This window comes from Porites lutea, chromosome 9 (assembly GCF_958299795.1).
Source record: "Porites lutea chromosome 9, jaPorLute2.1, whole genome shotgun sequence".
Lineage (NCBI taxonomy): Eukaryota > Metazoa > Cnidaria > Anthozoa > Scleractinia > Poritidae > Porites > Porites lutea.
This window is the reverse complement of record NC_133209.1, coordinates 2,932,530-2,943,748: the sequence shown is the minus strand read 5'-3', so window position 1 is coordinate 2,943,748 and position 11,219 is coordinate 2,932,530. Positions and strand designations below refer to the sequence as shown.

General features: G+C 37.4%; 2 protein-coding genes across 2 annotated transcripts in view; one reads left to right on the top strand and one right to left on the bottom strand.

Moving 5' to 3' along the window:
• Window positions 1–813: 813 nt before the first annotated feature.
• Window positions 814–5,336, bottom strand: LOC140948136 (probable GTP-binding protein EngB). The gene is made up of 6 exons (XM_073397360.1): window positions 5,085–5,336; window positions 4,654–4,746; window positions 3,248–3,405; window positions 2,772–2,871; window positions 1,923–2,044; window positions 814–1,334 (listed from the first exon to the last, which is right to left on the bottom strand). Exons 1-6 carry the CDS (start codon window positions 5,334–5,336, stop codon window positions 1,247–1,249), a joined length of 813 nt encoding a protein of 270 aa, XP_073253461.1. The 3' UTR covers window positions 814–1,246.
• Window positions 5,337–5,434: 98 nt separating this feature from the next.
• Window positions 5,435–11,219, top strand: part of LOC140947237 (THO complex subunit 2-like) — a 29,298-nt gene continuing 23,513 nt past the window's right edge. Inside the window, exons 1-10 of the mRNA XM_073396296.1 lie at window positions 5,435–5,521; window positions 5,595–5,662; window positions 5,745–5,836; window positions 6,594–6,645; window positions 6,805–6,875; window positions 7,839–7,960; window positions 8,658–8,791; window positions 9,470–9,636; window positions 10,123–10,218; window positions 10,598–10,693. Coding sequence (XP_073252397.1) covers window positions 5,457–5,521; window positions 5,595–5,662; window positions 5,745–5,836; window positions 6,594–6,645; window positions 6,805–6,875; window positions 7,839–7,960; window positions 8,658–8,791; window positions 9,470–9,636; window positions 10,123–10,218; window positions 10,598–10,693 — 963 coding nt within the window. The 5' untranslated portion in view covers window positions 5,435–5,456. The remainder of the gene's footprint in view (window positions 5,522–5,594; window positions 5,663–5,744; window positions 5,837–6,593; window positions 6,646–6,804; window positions 6,876–7,838; window positions 7,961–8,657; window positions 8,792–9,469; window positions 9,637–10,122; window positions 10,219–10,597; window positions 10,694–11,219) is intronic.

Genomic DNA, 11,219 nt, shown 5'->3' with positions numbered 1-11,219 from the left:
GCTAACGAGTTATTTTCGATATGCAAACTTGTTATAAGTCGCTTTGCAATCATCTTGTTAGTCATTATTTATTTACCATAAATCCTCTATTAAGCCCCCCCTCAAAAGTGCTTGAAAAAAATAAGCCCCCCGGGGGGCTTAATAGAGGATTTACGGTATTAGTCATTCTCTGAATAAGAACCAAATTTCCCTACAGCAAACCGGTTACCACAAACACGAGGAGCAATGGTTTTTCAGGCGCTACTCTCATCATTTCTTACAAGGATATTTTTTGGAATGTCCTAACACGTGAGCGAAACGACTTAACACGTAGGCAGGCAGGACGTAGGCGAAATGACCTTAAACACCCCCCTGCCCACAACATCTGCCCACAGATAAACAGCATTTAGGGAAATAAATGAAGTTTTCCGGTCAGCCGCTGAGGCAGATCCAGAAATTTTCCTACTACTGCACTGATTTGAAGCTATTTTAAAAGTAATGTCTGCCTTAATGTTTCTCCACTTTTACAAATTTTAGTAAGGTGGCAGTAAAGGACTATGCAAGGTTTATGTTTAACGTGCCGAACGAATTTTGTATGCTAATGCAAACCCCTGGTAACACTGGGTCCTGATTTCGTTTGCCGAGGTCTGGACCCCTTTCCCAACTGGCGGGGTGACTCAGATGCCCTGAGAAAATTATATCAAGTTCCAGATGCTCTACCACTGAGCTACAAAAGCAGGAATGTCGCTAAGAGCCAGCAGCCGGCTTATTTTACTGGCTGAAAAAGAGGCGACCACCGGCTCAAATTTCTCTGGAAAACAAAGACATGGACTGATATTTATTCTAAAGTACAGTTGAGTAAAAAAACCGGCTTGACCAACAAAAAAGCCTGCTTAGCTTTTCTTTAGCTACATCCCTGCTTGAAGAGACTTGGAGAGAGCTATATAAGAGTCCACTTTCCTTAACTCCCATTGTCTTTTTCTTTGTTATAACATTCGGATTTAACTCATTGATCAAAGACCAAGATTTAACTTCTATTATATTTTAGTGTCTTCCAACCAAAACTCCTTGTCTGTAGTTCCATAAAGTCGTCCTATTTTACACTTTAGTACGCTACAATGACTTGAAGATGTGGTCTCTTTGACAACCTTTGACCAAGGTTCACTGTCTTAATAGCATTCGTCACTTGCTTGCTTTCCTTCCTCTTAGTCTTCATCCATCTCTTTTCTCTTTCCATCAGGTATCTTTGTTACCTGTACACATGTGACTATGTTAAGTTTTTAAATGGTTTTGTGAATCCTACACTCTGGCAGATGAAATATCTCAGCTCAGATAACCCTGTCTTTTCTCTTGCACTGAAATGATAAAAAAATCACATACTACTTGTTAACTGAGAGTGGGGTCATTACAGGGAAATCTCAGACCTAGGCCTTGATGTATTGACCAAGCAATAGCGAGGCCAATACATCTAGCAAGGTCAATACATCAAGGCCAAGGTCTGAAATTTTCCTGTTATGACTGAACGGACAAGGTTAAAAAGTTATTTATGATGCAATCGAAAGTGGTAATAAGGAGAGTGCCAAACAAAATAATGTGTGAGGGGTTAGGGGCTGGTAATCCAAATTCATTGAGACCTTTCTATCTCTTCCCCCTGTGGCCTAAAAAGCAGTGATTTGCTCCCAATGGAGATTGAATTTTTTTGTCACCATGGCAACAGTAAACTTGGGTTTGAGTATGACTATGTAGTTTAATGCATTTCTGTCCCAGATCTCTTCCTCTGTTCTGTCGCTTAGCAACAGAGAGGCTTCAGGCCAGGGTTACGATTGGTGTGATGAGCTATCACCTATGTACATGAACTTGGGATGAGGAGTTGTAATGGAATTGTATTTCAATTAAATTATAATAGATATCAAGAACGTATTTTATCTTCCCGTCATACAAACCTTAAGGCAAATATGTGCGGATAGCAGCTATTTAATGAAAATCTTTCTTTAATTTTGTGGACTTCCTCTATCATCATCTGATGCTTTTCTTTGTGAAGCTTGTCCATTTTGGTTAGAACTACCTGTAAGAGAAAAATAGATTTGTCTGTTTAACCCCTTGCCTACTAGAGCCAAATACACCTAGTAACCAGCAGCCATTTCTCAAAAACCAGAATTCATTTATTCAAGGCAACTGGAACGACCCCACTTTTGGTGATTTCATTTGTCTGAGGACATATGTATATATATATGTCTGGCCGGGTTGTTGAGTGACCTCACACAGGAGTATATGTTGCGGTTCAATTTTATCTGGGGTTTAAACTTTATTTCCCTTTGTTTCAAACTCATTATCATACATTACCATACCCAAAAACAAAGGGAAATAAAATTTAAACCAAGGATAAAATTGAACCACAACATATATACACGTCCTTCACAATTCGTAGGCAAGGGGTTAAGAAAAATGCTTTAAAAGAATAGAGGTTTCCATTCAAGGTATGATGTGCATTTACTCTAAGAAAAAAATATAACCCCCTATCTTTTCGGAAATTATTAATACACGGTTTGTGCCATTTTCATTGTTAGCAGTAAGCCAAGAAAAAGTACCGTAGCCCTTGCTCACAAGGTATAGTGATTATTGCAATAATATTCTCTATTGCAATCTGCCCTCTAAGTGAGAGTGAGGAAAAATTAAGTTAATATAGACTCTTTTAAATGTAATACTGAAGCAATGCTATTCCTGACTTATATATTACACTATATTATAGCATAGTGAAAGTGTGTTTGAGCTGCAGAACATAAAGTATTAACCTGGAAAGGAGCAGCTATTTCCCCCATCATTTCAAATGCTATCAGGTCATTTTTTGTAACTCCAATTTTTCCATCAATGAGAAGGCAAATGCTTCTTAACCTGGTTAAAATAAGAGCAAAACAGTTGAAGTAAATGTTAAGTGATAAATGCACCAAAAATGTCCTCCCATTTTCATTTCTTCCTTTCCTCTTGCTTATTCATTTCCTCTGGTCTTGCCTCATTTAGGGTTCTCATCAGGTGTTGAGGTAGACATGGCTAGGATGTAAAAGTTGGTGGCTTGGTAGTCAATTGCTGAAGGTATATTCAGGTCAAGCTCTACCTCTCTAACCTTACCCTCTATCCCCACAGAGAAGGTGGTTCAACATTTAAAGAAGCCAGTTCTTTAGCCAGTTGTTAGCACCTCATAATATTAAGAATCCTGCACATCAACTTGCTCTCTAGTTCTCAAAATTTTTTATAAATTCAGCAAACTTACTCTTTGCCTGCTCTCTGTTGAAGGTATCTCTCTGCCACTTTGACAAAATGATTGGTGCCTCGCTCACTTCCTAAACCCTCCACGTAGCCGTAGCCTGGCAGATCCACCAGGTAAAACTTGGAATCCACATTGAAGAAGTTCACCAGACGAGTGTGACCCTTGAAAATAAAATAAGTGCAGCTTTTATAGAATGTTCAAGAAGAGGTCATTGTATAGGCAAAATATGGGCCATGTGGACACATGCACTTTACTAGGAAACATTAACAAGAAAGTCAGATTTTGTCTTTTTGGGGAAATATATAGTTTACACCAGTGTGGATGCAAGGGATCGAGCAAGGGATAGAGCAAGGGATGGCGCAGTGGTGAGAGTGCTCGCCTCCCACCAATGTGGCCCGGGTTCAAATCCCAGTGTCTACGCCACATGTGGGTTGAGTTTGTTGTTGGTTCTCTCCTTTGCTCTGAGAGGTTTTTCTCTGGGCACTCCGGTTTTCCCCTCTCCTCAAAAACCCACATTTCTAAATTCCAATTTGACCAGGAATCACGTAGACGAAGAACCACTTTGTGGATGTGCTACCTCCAAATCATTATTTATTTATTAGTTATTGGAACAATTTACCTAGTAATGTTGTTGAAGCCGGTACCCTTGAACTTTTTAAATGTAAACTCAAATCCTTTTTAAAGTTGTAATTTTTATTGTTTGTTTGTTGTTTTAGGAGAGTTTTATTCATAGGGTTAACCTCTAGACTCTCCCTTTCAAATTTATGTAGTTATATATGAGTTTGAATAAACATGTATGTTATGTTATGTTATTTATTTATTTTATTTATTTAAAGAAGAGTTAAGGTTAGCCAGGTTTACCATCAAATTTGAATTCATTTGACTGTACTTTACACTGGATTTTCAGATGCTTTCAAATGACATGTTAAAATTAGCAATGAAAATGCTTTCGACAAAGAGAAACAAATCCATATATTAATTGTCCCTGGGCTAGCAATAACAATAGCTCTCTACAAAAAATGTTTAAGGTCAAAATATATTCAGGTTAAATTTTTTTAACCTCGGTTGATTCTTAATCCCTAATTTATGAATAATTAGGGCTGGGAGATAAAGGAAATTGAGAATCAACCTAGGTTAAAAAAATTTAAGCTGAATTTAGTTTTGACCTGTAACATATGTGTAACAACTAGGCACTGACATAAATATTAGGCAGATTTAGCAAAGACAATGTGACAGCAGTGATGATGGTGTGCGCAAATAATAAAAAACAGCTCAACCAATGACAGAGCGGCAAACTGAACACTGGAAGTTGCGTTCAGTCCTTTCCGTGCACGTTCCCATCGCCAAATGATGTTCCTGTTCTGTTGCTAAATCAGCCTATCAGCATCTAGTATACAACTAGTACATACTGGTCTTTTGGAGGTTTTCACAAGCTTTGTCTGGTTCAGGAGAGCATTAATTAAAGATGACTTGCCCACACTTGTCCTTCCAATAAATGCAACCTGTAAATAAAATATGTTAAATTAATAATATTTAAATAATAATAAATAATAATAATAATAATAACATGCATTTATATTGTGCAAAGATCTCCTGTGCATTAACATAAGTTAAAAATTCACTCATACAAAGAAAGAACACAAAAAAATCCACCTAACTACCTTATTAAATAATATTCAAACATCTATAAGTGGAAAAATTGAAAGATTAGAAGTTGGTAAGCAAGCCATTTTCCCCAAAATATCCCGGAATTTTCAAAACTCCTTCGATCATCCCCGTCGCTTAAAATCCAGAGTAGCTCCCAATAAGCACCTTAGCAATAACTTAGATAACAGCTCACCTCGGGTAGTTTAAGTTTGGGAACATCATCTAGTTTTTTGGCAGAGCCTTGTAAGGTTGTCCTTGGACTCAAGAATTCAAACTCCCTGTCAGCCCTCGCGAGAATCCCAATACTAGGCTGAAAAACTGCATCAGATCCTTTGTGTATACGTAAAGCTTTCTGACTATGAAACCTTTGCAATGAAAAGCGGGTTATTTTTGGACTGCAAAATGTGATAGGTAGACGTTTCAAGAATAACTTCCGAACTGTCATACTCTTCTCATACCTTGTTTTCCATTGTCGTTCCCAGTCTCCTTTTGAGTCGTGTGAAACTGCGATCAAGGCTTCAAGCGGTTTTCAATATCCGGGATCTTCGCACCATGTGGATGAAATATGGCGGCCATGGTTGTCCCGCAAAACGCTGTAAAGAACTGGGAAAAATCGGGCAAAGATGAAGTGTATGTTTATTGAATTCTAGATGGAAGCATTCTTTATTGTGTGTTCTTGATAGATGTGTCGTTATTTTTGCAGTTATCGGCTGTGTAAGACATGTGTGCGTGGAGAATTATCGGATTCGAATTTTCAGTGCGGCGAAAACGGTTTGTAAATAAGGTTGTCATTGATGGGTTTGTATAGAATCGTCTTGAGGCGATCCCTCATTCCTTGTCACTTCTTTCACAGATCTTAAACGCGTGATCTATGAAGTACTTTGTCACGTCATTCGAGGCGATCTAAAGCATGAAGATGTGCTTCCGTTGTTGTCAGATGTCACGGTAGGAAAGCTTCTAGCTATTTGATAAGTAAACTAATTATCATTATTTTAGTACCACACGGGTTGAGACAAACTTTTTTAGGTAACTAGGCCAGAGATTATTGACGAGGTTTATTCACTAGCTAATAAACTACACTGCTTAGTTATACAAAACTGTAATTTTTCTAAGGGAATCTGGTTACCCAATAATATCTTTCACACTGGGACAGGTTGTTCAAAGCTGGGTTAAACTATTAAACGCAGGGTTAAAAGCAAATTCAGATTAATTCTTTTTGTCTACAATTTGATGATTGGATGCTCTGAAGAGAATGGAAATAATTATTGAAGAAATGCTTTTGAGTAAAAGAAAAATAACCTTGGATTAGAATTTAACCTGAGGTTACTGCTAATCAGCCTTCTAAGAACTGGGCCCTGCTGATTAACAAAAATTTCCTGTTTGCATAAACACAACTTATTTACATTTATTATAAACAGAAGCAAGTGACGGAACAAGCACAAATGGATATGTTGATTAAATATACTGTAACTACAACAACAACAAAATTAGTTGACTTGAATTGTTTCCATTTTGGGCTCCAGATAGTGCTTAGAACTTTTCATGAACCAAACAGAATGCTAGAGGCCATGGGGAGTTGGCTAACAAAAGTCTTAAGCACAGCCCTGTATGATCCCATTCCTGAATATTTGCCTGATCCAAATCCCAGAGCCTTGAAAAAGTAAATTAAATGCAAACATATCTTCTGTTTTCTTTTTTAAAGGAACTCCATCCAGGAAGCGCTTCATTGCTGGCTGACCTGATTTGCATCTTGGGTACACAAGCTCTATCCAATTATTGCTGTTACTTAAAAATTTGTTTTATTGTTATGTAGACCTGCTTCAGACTGCAGTGTTTTCGTGATTGTGTTTGCTGTGTTTCTGCTCCCCTCTATGTACCCTATGGTTCCCTTTGGTGTCTTCATAATCCTACAGATGTCGAAAGTCAATGTGAGGAGGACAAGCCAAACAGAGAGAGGTTCTTGTCGCTGGTGGCAGCTTCAGTGGTAGGTATCTGTTTCTTTTGTTACATAATTTTTAAAATTGTATGGTTGGTTCCAAGAGTAGGCTTGCCTGTGAATACAGCCGGTCTCTCCTCGCTCCTCTCTGCTAAGGACATTTTGCCAAGAGGGACATCTGTGCCTCAGCAACAGAAATTCCATGCTGATGATTAATAATCTGTCTGTAATCTGGTCAGCGGCTCTGATTGGTGGATGTAGCAGTTATATTGTTGTAGCTATTGTTTATGAATGTCAGACAAAGGACAAAAGGGTACAAAGGTCAAATGTAAACACGATGAATCTGCTAGTGACAGTCAATATTTGTGGAATAAATACTTCTTTAGTAAAAGCATTTGAGTTTTCCTAGTGTTCATTTGCAAAAGAAGACAGAACTTTACCATAATTGACCAAGAGAAACATCAATTTATTAGATAAATTTACATTCGGAACCCAAAGATTACCGGATTATGTAAACATTCATTTATGTCATCAGTATAGAATTTCTGTTGCCAAGACATACTGATAATGATGGACTTGATTACTACTTAATAACAAGTCGTGAAAGCTACAAGGCAAAAGATTATGGTGATAAGAATACGTAAAGGTAGCGACAGAAAATGAATTAATACTAAATATGTCAAGGACTTTAAGCTGGGTAAATAAAGGGGCGGTATTTGCTAGATAGTGAGCTTTTGTTATGTGCCGCACTAGACACTTTTGCAAAAGGTAAATACAGTTTAGGTTGGAACAGTAGGTGGAGGACCAGGCGAGATTAATTTGAAAAAGTCATGTTTGTAACATTACTTACATGCACTTTTCAGATCAGTTTAGGTTTCTAGGTAACTGTCTGCCTACCCCTCCCTGAAGCCAACATTAAGACTCACTTCTCACTTAGGGCATAATGTTGGCTTAGGAGAAGGGTAGCTGGGCAGTTTCCTAGAAATCAGAATTGGTCCCACTTTTTTTCAGGGAGTTGTTCCAGAAGCTCTTCTCAAGGAACGCCTGGATGTGGAGACACTGGACACCCTGGGAATAATACAGTCTCAGAAAGCCTTCAATCAGAAATACGTCAGGACCAAGACTAAACTTTTGTGTGTATATCTTCTTGATATTTCTTAACTTTAATTACAGCCAACCTTTTGTCATCATGTTGAAGGTGAAAGGAAAACAAATCTGAGCTATTTGTCTTGTTGTCTGTTTGGCTGCTTCTAAATTTTTTTCAGCCTCATGAAACCCTCAGTTGCCATTAACTCTTTAAGCCCCAATATCCACATACAAATTCTCCAAACTGATCTGTATATATTTCCTGAGAGAATGTTTTGAGAGAATTTGATAAAAGATCAAAGCATTTTCCCTTTGGTGATCATTTTATTTATTCTCATAACCTAATCTCTTGACAATGTATGGGCATCATTAGGAGAAAATTGATTTTGGTCACTATTGGGGCTTAAAGGGTTAAAAGACCTTTTGCATAAGTTGATCACATGATCAACTTGTGCCTCCCAGTCACGCTTAAATGTTTTCTGTACTAGTAAATTTCGAAATTTTCAAACTGTCATGAAATATTTCCTTAAGCATTACAGGCTCAAATCTCCTTTTAATTAAACAACAGTTTAAAAATTTCGGAATTTACAAGGAATTGTATAGTGAATACATGAGAAAGATGATTTATCAGTCAGTGATGCAGGCTGCTCAGTACTCTACGCTGTTATTATCTTGTTGAGATAGGATTTTGAATACTTAACTTTTGAATACTGCTAAATAAACTGCACTTTGCTTTTGCTGTAGCTACAAGCAACAGAAATTTAATCTTTTGAGAGAGGAGAGTGAGGGATATGCCAAACTGGTCACGGAATTGGGTCAGGAGATAAGCCGACATGTTACCAGTGCCAGAGTACTGGAGAATATTAAATCTTTGATTGGTAAGAATGACAAATTCCATTGACTTTAGGAGTATTTACCTCGATTTCGAAGAATAATTGTTAATTATTCACCCACAGCCTGATGTGAATAGTCTGAAAGTAGGCAGTAGGGGAGAAAGGTGGAAGAAATGCTATGATTTCAAAGATGCATTTTCTCCATACTTTTCTGCATACAATTCCTGTCTTGTTGATGAAAACAATTTGTTCAACAATCAAGACTTTCTTTTTGTAGTGATCATTTCCCATATTCTCATTGACCTCTATGTTGGATAAAGCATTGATAAATTAGGGAGAAGTAAGATGCTGGTCAGGGTTTTAAGGGTTCACTGATACCCCTGTTAGACTGATACCTCCCTAAAATTAACACTTAGCAAGGCTCTGCTCTAAGGAAAATTGAAGGGTGCCGAGTGCTCTGAACCTGTAAAATCTAGAGTGCCCAGCATATGATTTGTATGGAAAATCTGAGATTTGCTAGTTGCCTGAGGGCAAAAATTGGGTGCCAGAGGCCACCGGGCTCTGCTTGAGCACAGCCCTTACCATCCAGTCATTTTCCTTCACTGTTTACAATCTGGAACATTTCTGAGACGAACAGTTCGTAGCAACACCAACAGTGTCTGTCTCAGAGTTGATTGTCAAAGTATTGTCTCAAGCAATAAAGGTATACTTTTTTATCCACAGGTCGTTTTAACTTGGATCCCAACAAAACTCTTGATGTACTTCTTGATTCATTTGAATGCCGCATAGATTTAGAGGACTTTTTTCTTCCGCTTTTAAAATCCTACATGGAAAAATGTGAATCCACTGCTCTCTGCCATATAATGGGATTCAAATTCCAGTTTTACAAGGTATGTGGACCAGGTTTTGTCAAAATATAAGGCACATCAGTGCTCCAAGCCCAACTATTTTTAAATCTCCCTTTTGAAGTACAGTTAAACCCTGCTTTATAGACACCTGCTTAATTCAGACACCTCATTATATTTCTTGCTATTTCTTGTGTATTTCACTTAATGAACTTCATAAAGATTGTCAATACAACTAATTAAGACCCTATGGCTTGCCACTTGATCACTGAACAGTTGTCACAAATTTAGAAACTCTCACACCAGTTTTACTTGCCAAGTGTTTTTTTAAATGACCAAAACTGCAGTCAAAGCATTGACTTATGGTTCAATGCTAATTTTGCCCAGCACATTTATACGTATAAAAGGAAAAGAAAAGAAAAAAACATCTGGGATGATTAGGAAACACTAAAATCCCTGATCCCCTGGGATCTTCCAGATGTATGAAATCAAGGCTTGTGTCTGTTTACAAATTTTTGTTTTCTTTTTTAGGATCAACCAGATTTGCCTACCCCTCCATCACTTTATCATTTAACAGCATTGCTTATGAAGCACTCTCTACTGTCCCTGGATGATTTGTATCTTTATGTGAGTAAAGCATGTTATTCACCCTTTTATTCCTTATAGTGGCTCAAATAAATTAAAATTTCTTGTTGTAAAATCTGTAAAAATGAATTGCACTTCGCAAAAGTTCTGCCAAAGAGTTTTCAATTGAATGGTTACACCTAAGGATTTCGTCCACAGATTTAAAAGCTGGGTAAAAATCTTGTCATAACTAATAACTAGTCTAAGGGTTAAAGGGTTAGAAACAGTTGTAAAATGAGGTACTGTAGCATAACTTTCTCCATGTTTACAGTCTTGTAACTGTACCATATTTTTGTTCAGTAATTTTTTGTTTAATTTTTGCCTTTTTATGCACATCCACTTTTCCTGCTTATGAGACATCCTGTACATGTATGTTTTCCAGCTGAGTCCATCAGATGCAGACATAGCTACAAGTAATACAACAAAAATGGATGAAGCAAAGCAAGAAGCAAGAAAAATGAATATGGCAGTATTGGCTGTAAGTTTACAAACATTGCAAAGTTAGTCCTGAATTTTGGGGAATATTGACCTCTAGAAGGCATGAAGTTTGGACACGCTGAAAGCCAATTCCCATCGATAACTGTAGAAAATAAGGAATTTTTTTTTATCCTCAAATGGTGGTTTAAATCAAAATCTTTGACAGGTTGCAAAGAAAATTATTTTTACAGCAAGCTTAAGCAAGCATTTACTAGCGCATACGTCATTTCAACTAGCCCCGGATGCTTTTTGACAAGTAAAATTGATTTCATAGTTCTTCTGTTATTCGAATTGCTCAAGAACAACAGAATTCACTAGCCCGATAGCAAAATCCACTAGCCCCGGGCTATCAGACACTACTTTCTTTGCACGCTGTTTGAGACCCTGAAAACTATTTTAGCTGATGAGGATTAAAGTGATGGCGTGGTTTTTCTGCCCTAGATGATTTTGTTCTAGAATAGAGGTGCTGTACTATATTAATTTTGATGATGTAGCCTTTCTAACACTGTAACATCTGTCCATTTGTT

What these genes read in the sequence shown, in the direction of transcription:
- LOC140948136 (XM_073397360.1), bottom strand. Translation starts at nt 5,336, where the DNA reads ATGACAGTTCGGAAGTTATTCTTGAAACGTCTACCTATCACATTTTGC. An exon ending in CAACAGAGAGCAGGCAAAGA is followed by an intron (nt 2,872 to 3,247) that starts GTAAGTTTGCTG and finishes TATTTTAACCAG; the next exon opens with GTTAAGAAGCATTTGCCTTC. An exon ending in CCGCACATATTTGCCTTAAG is followed by an intron (nt 1,335 to 1,922) that starts GTTTGTATGACG and finishes TTATCATTTCAG; the next exon opens with TGCAAGAGAAAAGACAGGGT.